We start from the raw sequence: 15,806 nt of genomic DNA, 5'->3' as shown, positions 1-15,806 counted from the left end.
AGAGATATATGTATAATAAGTAAGGTTTTATATATAGTCGCTTTACAAAAAACAAAACTAAAATAATAGTAGAAAGACAAGTCAGAGTCTTGTCTTCAAATCTTGAAACCTTCACAGCAGTTAATATGGAATGGAAAAAGAGTTGTCCTTAATGCATGTGTGGTTTTATATTTATATTACACTTACACACACACACTGAAGGTCTGACCAGTTTCTCAATTTTTGTGGGAGAAAGCAGAGAGCATAACTGGGGGGAGGGATTCCTTGAAACTCCTCTGGGGTTGCTCAGCAGGGAAGATCAGTAGTGGCAGACAAAACTCCGCCCCCCCCCCAGATATCTTGCCCGCGGTGACTCATCTCCCGGCTGCATTGTGAAGCAAGGGGAGAAACCTTGAGCACTTTGGCAGCTGCTCCTGCTCAGCAGTGAGATTAGCCACTTAGCGTGTGTTAAAAAAAAGAGGAAGGAAAAAGCACAGCTCCCTTCCAGCGAACACAATTAATTCCAGTGAAACTCACTTTCCCAGTTTTGCCAGCGTGGTTGCACTTTGGGCATTCCCAGCAGTTGGGCAGCTCTTCGTTGACGACCCCGTCTGATTCCCGCACCTGGGAGGGAAAAGACACACAACAGGAAGCCACAGATCAGCTCCCAATATACAGGCAGGCAGGGCTTGCCACTTTTTAAACAAAATGCTCTTTGAAAAGTGTGCTGATAATTTACAATTTATGTCAGTCAACTACATTTTGAATCTTTCATATAATTTATTCTGCTTCATGTAGCATAAGCAAAAGTAAACCCTGCCCTTCTCCCCAATCTCTGAAAATTTTACTTCTACACCCACGTGGGGATTTTCCTGGATTCTAAAGTCTTGTCTATAAACTGTATCAAGAGGTCTTCACAACAAAGAAAAGAAAGGCTTCACAAACTAATATTATGGGAGAGGATAACAAGGCTAGCAAGGGAGGGTTGGCATATACAACAGATCCAAGAAATCTTACTGGGAAATTCTTCCTTGTGCCTAACAAATAATAACAATTTTATTCTTTATACCCACGTCTGAATGGCAAACTAATTTGCACCACCACCACCTTGCAGTGACATTCCAGGCATTCATCGTATGGGGGTAACTACAAGCAAGCGTAATTATAGGCAGGCTGGCCCAGAACCCTGCCATAAACCTGCCTGTCTGGGTCTGGGCCTGCTGACGTGCCATTTTCCCCTTTCATGTTTTCAGGCATCAGATCCAAGAATCTGCCATTTTATGCACTATAGCAGACAGAGCCCTTTGAGCAGAGAAGAGAATGCCAGAGAACTCCTGAATGTTAAAAGAGCCCTGCTGGATCAGAATCAAAGGTCCATCAGCATCTCCAGAACGGCCAATGAGACGTCTTCAGAAAGGGCAAAGCAATGCTCCATTGGATGTCCCTAGCACCTGGTACACTGACCCTGAACATGGAGGTTCCATTTAATTATGGCTGATAGTCTCCTCCTTCTCCATAATTCTGTCCAATCCTATTTTAAATCCATCGCGCCAGCGCCCACCACCACATCTTGTGGCAGAGAATTCTATCCATTACTTGTGTGTTCAGAATTCTGCTTTTTGCTGTTTGCTCAGGACTGCAGAAGCAGGAGGGTAATCTGGCTTCCCATGAGCCCTACCAGTCTTTTGGCTTCAGGAAACAAAGAGCCTTGGGTTGACCTTGCTGCGATGCATGGCTACGGAGTTGTGGGTGGTTGGGCAGGTTGTAGGCTGTGGTGGCTGCAGGTAAAAGGAAAGGACTGCCAAACATGCCATCATTTTGCAAAGAACATGACAAATCTAACAGTAAGGCAGGGCCTGTTTTGATGCAGCTTCTGGACCCCACCTCTGAGAGCCCTTACCTTGAGGCATCCTGGGTGTATGATTTCATTGCAGATGGAACACTCCATAAGCATGAGGTTGAACTTGCCCTCCTCCTCCTCCACCGTATCTTCTTTCCCCGCTTCCCCACACACCAGGCACACAGCCGTGTGGGGCAGCACTGGCTAAACACACACAAACAGGAGGAAAGGAGCAGAGATCAGGAAACAGGCAGCAACCTATCAGCACAGACACCTGTGAAACCTCCCCACCCTCCCAGCCCGCAGCACCTTCTGTGGCTGGTTCTTGTAAAGGCCTGAGAAGCCCAATGTGTTTCTGATGCTGCGATTCTATGCCCGCCAAGGCGTTATCGTAACATCACACACACAGAGGAACAGGGGCTGGCAAATCTGGGGTGGGGCAGGGCCTTGTCCCCAACCTCTGAAATGAGACCAGGAAAACATGCCAAGCTCTGGGCCTCCTGCTGAGGTGGGAGATTCCGCTGTTGGAAACTAGCCCCCATATCCTGGCTTCCAGCTCAGAGCTGGGGTGGTGCGGGGCTCACTTAGGCTCTGTGTTGTGCCAGTGTTCTGAGCAACTTAAAGCTGGCTGTTCTGGAAAGCAACTGTTAGAAAGGCAGTTCTTTCTGCATTGCAGGGGGTTGGACTAGATGACCCATAGGGTCCCTTCCAATACCAACTCTATGCTTATACAGTTCTATGATTCTGCTCCAATGGCTTCTGTAGCCCGAGTTAGGGGTCCCAACTGGTGCACCCTGCCTCTTGCGTCTGCCCTTGCCAAGGCAATGGACATCCTGGAGGAAAGATCTCAAGAACTGAGAGCTGACTGTCAATCAATCAAAGAGAGATCACTCCAGTCCTTCTGGAAAGCAGAAGGGCTTCTTTACACATACAACGGTTAAGTATTATTATGTTTATTTACAACCCGCCTTTTTCTTTAATGGGACACAAGACGGCTTAAATATAAAACTGAAAATCAGAAAAACATAGAAAAAATAATTAAAAAGCAATTAAACATTGATCAAAGTGAAACTATACACACATATAAAATCTATGAAAGCCATACCAATCATTATAATAAAAACAGCATGACACCAGCCCCTTCATTACCCCAAACCTGTTGGAACATGAATGTCTTCACCTGCTGGAAGGCATGGAGGGAGGGACTTCCAGTCTATAAAATCTGTTGCCATAGTATGTTCTAAAGGCCAAAACCATTAAGTGAGCTCTTAAAAAAGCTCAAGGACCACCTCTCCCCATAGGAACTGACCTGGACCCTGTGATTATCCCATGAGGCCCTTCTTTGTGTGCCTCTTCCATGACAGGTCTGGAGGGTAGTGACATGAGAACGGGCCTTTTCTGCAGTGGCTCCCACTTGTGGAATGGTCTCCCCAGGGAGGCTTGCCTAGTGCCTCCGTTACAGTTCTTTAGGCACCTGGTGAAAATGTTCCTCTGTGACCAGTCCTTTGGCCTCTAAGTGCCTATGGCCTTTTAGAAGTAGGTGAATGTTTTATATATATTTATCTTTTTCTCTTGGTTTTAATGTATCTAGGAGGGAATTTGGTCTATCTGTCCACTTGTGAGTTGCTTTGGGTTGCCCTAGGCAAGATAAAGCAATGAACAAATTCAATAGATAATAAAATAATAGTTAAAAAGGTAAAGGTAAAGGACCCCTGACAGTTGTCCAGTCACGAATGACTCTGGGGTCGTGACACTCATCTCGCTTTACTGGCTGAGGGAACCAACGTTTGTCCACAGACAGTTTTTCCGGGTCATGTGGCCAGGATGACTAAGCAGCTTCTGGCGAACCAGAGCAGCGCACAGAAACGCCGTTTACCTTCTCGCCGGAGTGGTACCTATTTATCTACTTGCACTTTGATGTGCTTTTGAACTGCTAGGTTGGCAGGAGCAGGGACCGAACAACAGGAGCTCACCCCGTCATGGGGATTCGAACCGCTGACCTTCTGATCAGCAAGCCCTAGGCTCTGTGGTTTAGACCACAGCGCCACCCATGTCCCATAATAGTTAATCTGCTGCAAATGTGTCACCTGTGGAAGTTTGGAAACTTCAATCATTGCCTGGATTGGTGATCATCTTGCGCTCATGTATCAAGGCATTTCAGACCGATCTGTTGGTTTTAAGGAACTTTATGTCTGCTGCTCTTCATTTGTCATTTCAATATGATTATTTAATGCTACTACTTTAGTATTTTGTTTCACCTGGTTTTCTCTTCCATTTGTTTGTCCCTTGTAAGTCACTTTGACTGTTTTACATAAAAGCGGTTTAAAAATAATTCATTGAGAGCTGGTGTGGCAGCCAATAGCACAGTTGCTCGGCTGCAAGCTTACTAGTTTGCCTTTGGCAAGCCATCACCTCAGCCTCAGCTCTCTTCTGGTGATGCTAATACTGACCCACCCAAAAGGGCTGCTATTGCAGCTACGGCCAAAACAGGCACTCTATTAATATGTGCCATATAAAAGCTCAGCTTTACCAATATTATTGGATGGTACAAACTTTTTTTAGATGGTTTTAAGATTGTTTCATATATATTCCAGTGCCTACTGAAGATTTTTTTTCTTACTTTAAAAGACATTTTAACTGAAGTATCATTACCTTTTCCAAATTGTATTTTCTGTACACTGGTTAGAGAAGATGGTAGTTAAGCAGTATATAAATCGTTCAAATAAAAATAAATAAATATTGCTCAGTTATTTTAAAAATGTATTCTTATGGCTCTGGGTTTTTAAAAGAAATCAAGATATAGCTTTCTAAATACATAATCTAACTGGAAAGCACAGGCTATAATTAGGTGTGTTAACTACATTCGTATGCCACCTTCCCTCCAGAGTTTAAGGGTGCAGGCACAATTCCCTTTCTCCCATCCATCCCAACCTATCCTCACAACAACCCTGTTAGGCTGGGAGACAGTGTCTGGCCCAAGATCACTCCGTGAGGGGATCCTAAAGTGGGCTTCCCTGGTCCTAGTTCCACAGTCTGCTACACCACACCAGCTCTTTTAATTGCAGAAATATGAGCCAGTGAATTAAGCAATATACTTGAAGAGGCATGCCTCCTTTGGTGGGGAAGAGGGTGATAATGCCTCTCTTTCTAAAGTTATCATTTTTAAAAGTACAGGTAGCACTCAGTTTACGCAGGGGTTACGCTCCGAGGCACCGCAAGCGTTGGTGAAATCACATATAATTGAAAGGACCTGCAAACACTCCATCCTTTTAGTGATGTCTTTATGACGTTTCCAGGTCACTTCCAGGTTCTGCACGATGCATGTATATACATGGTCACGCACATATTGAAGGTGTGTAAACAGGGGACTATCTATACACGAAAATGTAAAAAAACACTGACCAGCATAATACAATTTATTTTCATTGTTTAAGATTATGAAAACAGACCACTCAGATTAGAGTGGCCTATTTTAGGATAGTGGGTAGTATTTGTAGTTTTAATAAATATTATTTTTAATAGGGGAGACCTTTTTAGCCTGCAATCCTATAACCCCTTACCTGGGAATAAGCCCCAGGAAGTTCAATGAGGCTTTCTTCTGAGTGGGCATGTATAAGACTATGCTGTAAAATTAATTCAAGGCTGCAGCCTTAGTTATAATCCAAGGATGCCAGTTAAGGATTCCTAGCATTCAGGGATGTGACCATTGCCAGGTTTCGCACAAGACTCTACATTTCTTCTGCTTTCTGCAACATCCCTGTGCCCAGCAACTCAGGTGCTGAAGGTCACTTAATTAATTGCCCCTACATTATGGAGACACAAATGCAAACATGGGCTGCTGCAATCTGTTACAAGTCTTATGACAAATGGGAGGGGGGAGAAAAAGAAACAAAGGCGCTGTCAGTGGAAAAGCAATAATGATTAAAAGAAAGGATTATAAATCACCCCTTTTCTGTAAGCCGATTCTACAGCTTGGAGAGTTCTAAAAAGCAGATGCTTTTAGAAGGTAATTCACATGAATAAAACCCTACATCAGATAATGGAACATGGACTGAAATCCCTCACTAGAGACAAGTAGCTTTAAAGAGTGGGATTATTCAAGAAGAAAAGAACACAAAGATATGGCAAAGTTGCACAACACTTGTGATATTGCTTCGAAGAAGCCACTGGAACTCAGCCTTGGGCAAGCGGCACTGATATGAACAGGCACTTGTCTCCTCAAGACAGCCCCCAACAAACGCCCAGGAGATTTTCCCAGCAAGATTGTGCTCTTTAGCAGGGATAGGGAACTGTACGTGGGGAGGAGGAAGCAGCCGAGATACATTTCAGACATTGTGATATATCAGCATATCACTGTTTTTACTGTAGCTGGGGATGTATCGTGATGTTGAAAACCAGGTATTGTCCAGCTCTATTCCCATCATCCCTGACCACTAGTCCTGCTAGCCAGGGATGATGGGACTTGTAGTCCAACAACAGCTGGGGAACCAAGTTTGAGAAATGCTGCTTTCGGTGCAATCTCTCATTTAACCAGACCCCACCCCCATCCTAATAAGCAGGGAACAAGCTATTATTGTGATGGTTTCATAGAGGAGCAACACAGGACAAGTTGATCCAGAGAGTCCATGAGGTGTAATGCCATTGCTCTGTTCAATGGAGCACATTTAAGGGGAAGGGGCTGCAGTTCAGGGGTAGAGCACCTGTTTTGCATGCAGGAGGTCCCCAGTTCAAACCCTGGCATCTCCAGTTAGGGCTGAGGGTGCCTGTACCTGAAGCCCTGGGGAGGCACTGCTATTCAGGGTAGACAGAGCTGAGCCATATGGATCAAGCTCTGTGGCAGCTTCCTACGTTCCTCTGCTTTGCAATCAAGAAACCTAGAAATCCCGGTAACAGCTCTCTGCCTTTCTCCAGTGAGGAAATTCAAGTTCTACAACAGAACACTCGGTGCAAACTCAGACACGTTAGAAAAGCAGTTTTTTAAAAAATATGTTAAAATGTAATAAATAATAATAATAATAAAAATTATATATGAGCACATAACTCACTTGCTACAACAGCTCCAATGGCTACTGGTCTGTTTCCCAGCACAATTCAAAATGCTGCTTGTGACCTATAAAGCCCTTATACAGCTTAGGTCCAGGCTATTTGAGGGTTCATCTTTTCCAATATGAACCTGCCCTGGGCCACCTGAAGAGTCACACTTGGTGGGGATGTGGGAGAGGGCCTTCTTGGTGGCTGCTCCCAGACTTTGGAACCCCTCCCTGAAGAAGGCAGAGTAGCTCCCTCCTCCTTGTCGTTCTGCCAGCAGGTGAAGACTCTTTTGACCCAAGAGGTTTTGGGAACTGATTGCTTCTAATGAAAGGGCTGGTGTGGTGCATTTTAATTGTTGTTATTTTTATGGTTTAAATAGATAGATAAGGATAGTTCTATCACTATTTAATTGTTTTTTAACTATTGTTTTTCCCCGTTTCTAGCACTTTTTAAAAATCCGCAAATTTTTATTATGTAAATTTTTATTATTATTATTTGCCTGCATTTGAACTAGGCTGCCTCCTAGCTTCATGATTTGTGGTCTGTGAGCACCAATTTTACCAGAACATTTCCAGGATTGTCACCTAAAGGTGATTCTCAATCATTGCACAAGGCGACCAGGCAATAGGCTTACCGCAATGCACTGCCTCATAATGCACGACTGCTTCATCCTGCCAGGCCCGCCAAACTTCTTCATGTCCTTGCAGAAGTGACACTCGCCACACTCTGTGCGCAGGCAGGCCTCGCACTTGCGACATCGCGTCCTCCTCCGGCGTGCTCCTGCAGTTGTCCGATTCGCCGCGAGCTTCACGGCTGAGGCAGGGCCCAGTTTTCCTTTGGGTCTCCCGACGGCCCGGTTCTGGGAAGGGCAAGCAACAGCAATGTTTAAACAGCAACGTTCCAAGTATTTCCCATACCCTATTTCTCAATCCTTACCTTATGAGCAAGGATAATCATATTCTAATCGTTATCCCTAGTTTGCAGATACAGGGACAGAGGCTGCAAGGAACTGGCTTACTTAAGGCCGGGCACCAGAACAAGGCATCCTTCAGAATTTTCTGGGGTCCTCAAACCCTGCCAAGGCCCACCAGTGCTGGCCATTTAAATTAAGATTTGGGTCAAGTTTTGGCCTGGAAATGGCTTTGGTTACCCTGCCTGACTATCTTTATCGGGAGAGAAATTGGGAAGTGTCTCCCTCGGATTCTTCTTGATCTCTCAGCAGCTTCCAGAAACCCTCTGGAGTGGCTGTCTGAGCTGGGGGTGGGTGGCACCACTTTGTGGGGGCTGTACTCCCTCCTGGATGCCCACTCCCCAACAGTGGTGCTTGGGGAGAGTTGTTCAGGGGTCTCAGAGGGGGCAATTTTACCCCTATGCTATTAACATCTACATGAAACCACTGAGTCGGGTCATCCAGCGTTTTGGGACACATTGTCAGCAGTATGAGGATGAAAAACAGCTCTGCTTCTCCTTTATGTCTGCACACGTATCAGTGGATGTGCTAGACTGGGGCCTGGCACTGGTAATGGACTGGATGGGAGCCAATGAACTGAAGCTTAATTTAGGTAAGGCTGAGGCGCTCTTAGCGAGTGGTTCCCTAGCCAGGACGGGTGAGGTTCACCTTGTTCAGAAGGGTGTTACACTTCCCCTGAAGGAGGTGCTCTGTTGCTTGAGGGTACTTCTGGGTCTATTACTGTCACACAAGGCACAAATGGCATCGGTGGCCCACAGCACCTTTCACCAGCTTAGACTGGTGGCCTAGTTGTCACCCTATCTTCTTATGTCTACTTTCTGGTACCCGCTAGGTTAGATTTCTACAACGTGCTCTACCTGGGACAGCCTTTGAAGACTGCTTGGAAACTGCAGCTAGTGCAGAATTCAGCAGCCAGATTGCTGACCGGAATAAGGCAGTATGAATTTACAACACTAAATTGGCATCACTGCACAGGCTACCAATTAATTTCCCAGCTCAACTCAAAGTGCTGGTTTTGACCTATAAAGTTTTATGCAGCTCAGGGACTCAATATTTCAGGGGCCACCTCTTCCCATATGAACCTTATCATACTGAGGCCCTTTTCCGCATGCCTCTTTCGAGGGGGGTACAGAGGGTGGCAGCAGCACAAAAACAGGCCTTCTCAGGGGTGGCTCCCTGTTTGTGAAAGGACTCCTGGCACCATCTTTGCTTAAGCACCAGACTATTTTTTGCTTGCCCAAGCCTTTAATTGGGAGAGTAAAGCATCACTGTGGGGTGAGAGGACTTTTCAGTACTCATAGAATCTTTTAGTGAAGTGGGTAAAATTACGCTCACATCATGCAAACTATGCTTCGTGATTCTACACCTCTTTTATTTACTACATCCTTTATCCAACCTTTTCTCAAGGTTGCTCAGAGCAGCTTCCATGCCTCTCTGCCCGCTTTTATTGTCGCCACATCCCTGCAAGGTAGGTTAGGCCATGAGTCTAAGCACCCAGTGCCAGTCTGACACAAAAGTCACTAGACATCATATAGGCCAACAACTGACATTTAGAGACACCTATTTCCAGGAGGGAAAACCATGTGAAGTCTGGCTTAAGCTTTCGTGGAATCGAGTCTGCTTCATCAGATGCATAATCCTCAGTTAAAAGGGGGGGGGGATGTAGGAGCTAGGTAGCCAATGGTAGCATGGTCTGTGGCAACACAGCTACAGCTAAAGGCAGGCAACATTAAAACAGTGACCTTTCACAATGGCAGTAATTGGTGATGGCCCAAACATCTTACCATTGCTAGGTAAATTAACACCTGTAATGGAAGAGGAAACCATCATCTCTATCCAAACTGAATTTATTGGAAAATATAATTCAGCAATTTCACACTGGAATTTCCTTTTACAGCCATACTAAGCCAAGTTGATGTCCTGGTAGGTGATTTTAAAGGCATCACCAGTTACAACTGTTGGGAAGGGTCGCCTTTCTTACTGAGCTCCAAAAGAATTGCCAGGCCATATTTTTTAGCATTCTGTTGCTATTTAACTTCCAACATTCTTCCCAAATACCTGCCAGATGAGGATTATACTTGCTTCTGATAAACTGGACCCCAGGTTAAAGGTGTTAGAGGGCTCTTTATTATTTAGATGAGAACACACTTACTTGGAAGTAAGCGCCACTGAACACAGAGGGGCTTACTTCCGAGTAAACATGCACAGAATTGCACTTTTGGGTACATGACATAAAACAAGCCATTAAAGTAAAAGTTGTTACAAGTTTCATTTTACATTTTATTAAGTGAAAGAAGGTTCCTCTTTCAGGGAAGCCCCAGGCAGTTATTTTAAAACTGCGACTCATCATTGTTACAGAAGCAAGGTAACTACCACAGACCATTAGTCAAGGCAACAAGGAGAATTGGAGCAGTGGCGCCCAGCAGGAAGGAAAAAAAGGAAAATGTAAAACCTATGTTAACACAGCCTAAGAGCAGCCTGTTCATACATTGCACAGTAGCTGACTATGACTGCTGCTGACTGTACATTGGGTAGGCAACTGCAGCAAGTAAGAAAAGCAGCGGCCATAGCTCAGTGGGAAAGGAGATGCTTTGCATGAGCTCAATCTCCCAGGTAGGGCTGGGAGAGGCCCCCATCAGACACCCTGGACAGCACTGAATTAGCCAGACCAATGGTCTGACTCCACATTACACATAATGTAGATTTGCAAGCAAAGGTTTCCCCTCACTTTACTCTTTTGAATGTAGGTCTGAAAATGTCATGTGTGAATTAGAATTGTAGTGCTGGAAGAGACCCCCAGGGCCCTCTAGTCCAATCCCCTGCAATGCCTGAAGTGTCTGAAAGTGTCTATGTTGTACATGCATGTGTGTGTGCGCACGCACGCACGCACACACGCACACACACACACACACACACACAGCAGCCCCTGTACTTCTTTCATATTTCTGAAGAAGGTCTACAATGGAGCAAAATAAACCCCCTATAACACATGCTCTGGGTTAGTTAATGATCAGTTCATTTTTCACCCCCACTCTCATGACCATCTGAAGCAACAACTTAGAATTTATTTTGCTATTAAAAAGAATTGTTTAAAAAGACGTTGCATTTTTGGGAGTTGTTCAAGAAGATCTATACAATTTCACAACACATTTGAAGCAGATGATGATTATATAGAACAAAGCAAAGTCTTCTAACCAGTTTATTAAGTGTGTCAAATCCATCCACTGCACAGAGGGTCTGATCTTCTATGTTGCTAAAAATTACACAACAATAACACTCACTTCCAATTCCAGCTGTCAATCAGCACATAAACCCTGGCTACCTGACTGCTTACATTATTCACTTGAGACCTAGAACTTTGTGGTTACCAGTGACAGGGTCTGCAGGTAGCAGCTTCTCATCCCTGAAACTCCCTTCTCAACACTCATTTGCCCGACACCCACCTTAATGGTGTTTAGTTGCAAAGTAGAAACCTTGTTAATTGCCAGGGCATTTGGTGGCTTTTTGTTGAAGCGACTGAATATATTGTTTCTATTGCTATTTTACTTTGTTGCTCTTTTTTATTTTAGCACTGGTCATATATCAATTAATATGTGTGGTAAGCCACACTGAGAACTGTTGTTAATAGGTGTGGTAAATTACATAAATGCAGAGCAATTCAAAATTGTTCGAGGCCATACGCCATTAGTCTTCAATACGCAACAGCAGGTCTTGTGACAATTTAAAAGACGTTTACAGTGATGTGAGAATTTCTGGGCCTGAGTACATGTTACAGCAGGTTTATTTGGAAGCAAACTCCACTGTGTTCAGAGTGCCTTGTTCCTCAGAAAGTGTGCAGAGAAGTACAGCCCATGCATAAGATCAGGCTGTGCAAGTAAATGGGCAGCAATCCTTGCCAGAGAGTAAAGTTTGCTGAAATCAGTGCAACTTGCTTATGCATAAATGTGAATAAGGCAGCAAGGTACACTGTGCTCAGCCCATGCATGTTTAATCATAAGCAAACCCAACTATGTTCAGTGTGGCTTGTTCCTGGGCTCACACCCTTAATATGATGGACTCAGAAGCAGTAGGCTTGTAGCCTGCAAAACTTCATGCCACAAACACATTTGTTAACTTTTAAGCGCCACGAGCTGCTGTTTTGTTTTGTAAACTGGAGAGAGCGGAGCAAAGCCAGCACCTGGGACAGGATTAGTCCCAGAGCTGAATGGAAGCCCTATTATATGGAGCAGCTCAGATCCATTCACCCTCCCCATAGGCGGCAGCTCATCCATATAAAACAGCACCTGGGGTCTACGTCCTCCCCCCACCCCACCCCCAGCTCAATCTGCAAACCTTTGGATTAGCAAAAGGCTGCATAAAATGTCAATTTCAAAGCTACACCAACAATGGGTGCCTGGGGTTAAATGCACCTCTTTCTGACTTCCTCTCCTTTCTTTCAACAAGGGGGGGGGGGGGGCAAGATGAAGTTCCCGAGGAGCCCTTTCTTGGAGCACAAAAGCCTCCCCCCCCCCCCGTTTGCTTTATGCTGACACAAGGAGGGATGCTCCCCGCCCCCTCCCCGTTTGGAGGCTTCCTTCCTGGCAAGGGGGGGGGGGAGAGATGCAGGCAGGGCTTCTCTGGGGCTACATTCTCTCCCCCCCTCCCCGACGACGCCCTCCCTCCTCTCCCCCCCCCCCGCATCTTGCACAGAGGGACACTCGGCCTTCTTGGAAAGCCCCCTCCCCCCCCCTTCAAACTTTCCCTTTGAGAGGCCGCCCCCCCCGCCGCCGACCTGGTCGTGCTCGGGCTCCCGCTCCGAGTCGTAGTCGTCCTCGTCGGGGCTCACCGACATGGCCATCCTCCTCTCATGGCGGGCCCGGGCGGGAGGGGCGGGGGGCGGGCATGGCGGGGGGGGGGGAGCCGCCGCCACTCGGCTCGCTCGCCACACGAAGGGGGGGGGAGGGAACTCATGCATATGCATGAGGCCGAACCAGGAAGGGGCGGGCCCCCGCAGGCCGGGCCAATGGCAAGCCGAGAAGGAGGCCGGGGCTCGCCTCGCCATTGGCTGCCAGGGAGAGGGGGGAGCCTCGCATCTTATCTTGGGGTCAATAGGACTTCATTTTAGGTGGACCCCCCCCCCAAAAAAACCCCACCCCTCCTGAAGCTGCACTGTTCCTCCACCCCACGCTTCCTCCTTATCCTTCCTGGGTTTTTAAAGAATGTTTCACCTCTACATGGTTTTCAGAACAATTGGAAGTAGCAGTATTTCATTTGATGAAAATAAATCTTTTTTTTAAAAAAAAATTTCCTGGGCACATGGGTCTTTTGAGGGGGGGGGAATCTAATAATAAGTTGGTAAGACTTCTGCTATGTAAGTGGGTGCAGCACACTAAGGTCAGAAAGGAATTACTTCAGAGTATTAGCTGTAAAGGTAAAGGGACCCCTGACCCAGTCGTGGCCGACTCGGGGGTCGCGGCGCTCATCTCGCTTTATTGGCCAAGGGAGCCGGAGTACAGCTTCTGGGTCATGTGGCCAGCAGGACTAAGCCGCTTCTGGCGAACCAGAGCAGCGCACGGAAACGCCGTTTACCTTCCCACCGGAGCGGTACCTATCTATCTACTTGCACTTTGTGCTTTCGAACTGCTAGGTTGGCAGGAGCTGGACCGAGCAACGGGAGCTCACCCCGTCACAGGGATTCGAACCACCGACCTTCTGATCAGCAAGTCCTAGGCTCAGTGGTTTAACCCACAGCGCCACCCGCATCCGTATTAGCTTTATCTGTGCTTAAAAACAAAAACCAACAATAGTACACTTACTTCAGAGTAACCCCCATCAAGCTTAGCCAGGCTTACTTTTCAGTCAACCAGCAGAATCATGGAATCATTGTAAATTTTGAAGGTACCCCAAGGGTTATTTAGCTCAACCCGCTCCAATGCAGGGATCTCAACATCATACAGGACAGGTGGCCATCCAACCTCAGCTTTAAAACCTATCAGGAAGGAGATAAAAGGGCCAGTCTCTGCCCTGAGGGACCTACAATCTACATTCACAGCACTTAAATATTTTAAGTTTCATAACCCCTGCAACTGATTTGTAAGGTAGGCCCCCGTTAGCCCTGTACTGCAGCATATTTAGGCTAAGAAAACAGTAACTGATCAGAAGCGACTCAAGTATGTTTGTGTGACTGAGGTGAGAGTTGGCCTAACATTTTTCCGGCACAAACTTCTCACACTTAGCTGCTGTGCTCTGCATGCACTTTCCACTTATTTTCCTGAAATTAAGCAAGTAGGCAGCCATGATCATGCAGAGTCTCCTCTGCTTAAACCTTTTGGTCGGCACCAATTCTCTTATGAGAGAGGAAGAAGTGGGAGCAAGCCCCTCCCCTTAATGAGCAAGGTGTATCCTGCCTCTTGAACAGATTTACTAATATCCTCAACAACACCTGGCCCCCCCCCCCACAACTTCCTCCAGTTTTTACAATCCATGGCAGAAGGAATGGCTAGCTCTTCTCTGAGAAGCAATTCTTTGTGACAGCTTACACATGGAGTGTGATCAGCGAGTGGGTAGAAACGGTTATGGGAAAGCCAGACGAGGCACCCCAACAGAAATTTCTTTGGCATGATTCTCCTCGAGAGTAGCCCACAAAACCCTTAAGCTGTACCCTTCCCACTTTCCAATTTGAAAATTATGGTTCCTCAGCATCTCCCTTGGCCCAAAATTATTCTGTCAGTTGCACTTAATTTTTAAATGATCTGTTTGTGTTGTACAAACCAACAGGATCACATGACTTCTTGCAAGAGTCTTGGGAACTGCAGTTTCTTAAGGGTGCTTAGAACTGTAGCTCTGTGAGCAGATTCTTTGGGGAAAGCCAAGTGTTTGAATGTATGGTGTGGATGTGATCCAGTCAGCTGAACTGATGAACTATGTAAAAAGTTGGCCTATATGCACCTAAATCAAAGGTTGGTTCAATGTCAATGGACCAAAGTTCAATGACATTGTTTTAAAAGCAAAATCCTCTCAAAATCAGTTGATTTAATAAGCTTTTACATAGCCTGACAAGGAAGCACCCCCTAAAAAATGTGGGGCCCATGTTCTCTCATCAGCGGGCCACTAAAATAATATTGGAACAAATGTAGAAGCAACACAAACTAACTTCTAATAACCAGGAACCCCTTTAAGTATTCATTGCTCATATTGTCAAATGACTCTCACATCCCTGCTCCCTGGCACTTCACCCAGCATCAACTCAGTATCAGAATGCCTGAACCTTCACCCACTAAGTTACATTTGTGATCCTTCACAACAGCAGGGATTTGTGATAATATAATCTGAGCATTCCTGACCTTGACTAAATAAGGTACTTTGTTGTTTTTGCTGCAACACGCTAACTCTGTGGTTTTCAACCAGTGTGCCATGGCACCCTCTGGTTCCTTGAAGGATGGTCAGGGGTGCCGCGGGCAACACTGGCCTCTGTCCCTCTTTCCTTCTCTCCCTCCTCTGATGCCCTCTCACATCTCTGCCTCTCAAAGGCTTGCGTGGCTGTTTGTTGCAGCAGCCTTGGCTACAGGCTCCGCAGGCAAATGGTGCCTCTGGGGCTGGCCAGGGGGTGCTTCCCAGGCCCCTGTGGGGCAGTTTGAGGCGGCACCTCTCTTTGGGGGCGGGGGGTTGCAGCTCAGATACCAAGGATGGCAGCAGTGGATGCCCGGACTCCTAATGGGAGAGGAGGCGGAGGGAACACTCCACAAGGAGGGTGTTTGAAAAAGGGTGAGAGGCTGCCAGCTCTGCAGCCAAGGGGTGACATAACTGAGTTCCTGAGCCCCACAGGGGTGCCGCAGGAGTAGTAGGTCAAGGGAGCCATGGACTTTAAAAGGTTGAAAAGCTCTGTCCTAACCCCTTGGGAAAGTGCTCCTTAATAGACACAGTCCTCTCATGCCCTTTTGCTATAGAATGGTGATCTGGATACGATGCTACCTTGTGTGTTCTTCAACTACCAATAAATGCTGCAGC

At 46.2% G+C, this 15,806-nt stretch overlaps 1 protein-coding gene across 4 annotated transcripts in view; it reads right to left on the bottom strand.

The window, feature by feature from the left end:
• KDM2B (lysine demethylase 2B) overlaps positions 1–15,806 on the bottom strand; it is an 86,425-nt gene that overhangs the window by 10,295 nt on the left and 60,324 nt on the right. For all 4 annotated transcript variants that reach the window (XM_081842220.1, XM_081842221.1, XM_081842222.1 and 1 more), the window contains 3 exons: positions 7,485–7,709; positions 1,880–2,023; positions 517–603 (listed from right to left, as the gene is read on the bottom strand). In XM_081842220.1, coding sequence (XP_081698346.1) covers positions 517–603; positions 1,880–2,023; positions 7,485–7,709 — 456 coding nt within the window. The remainder of the gene's footprint in view (positions 1–516; positions 604–1,879; positions 2,024–7,484; positions 7,710–15,806) is intronic.

This window comes from Podarcis erhardii, assembly GCF_964252035.2.
Source record: "Podarcis erhardii genome assembly, chromosome: 15".
Lineage (NCBI taxonomy): Eukaryota > Metazoa > Chordata > Lepidosauria > Squamata > Lacertidae > Podarcis > Podarcis erhardii.
Note: the sequence above shows the minus strand (reverse complement) of the source record. Positions and strands in the feature narration are given on the sequence as shown.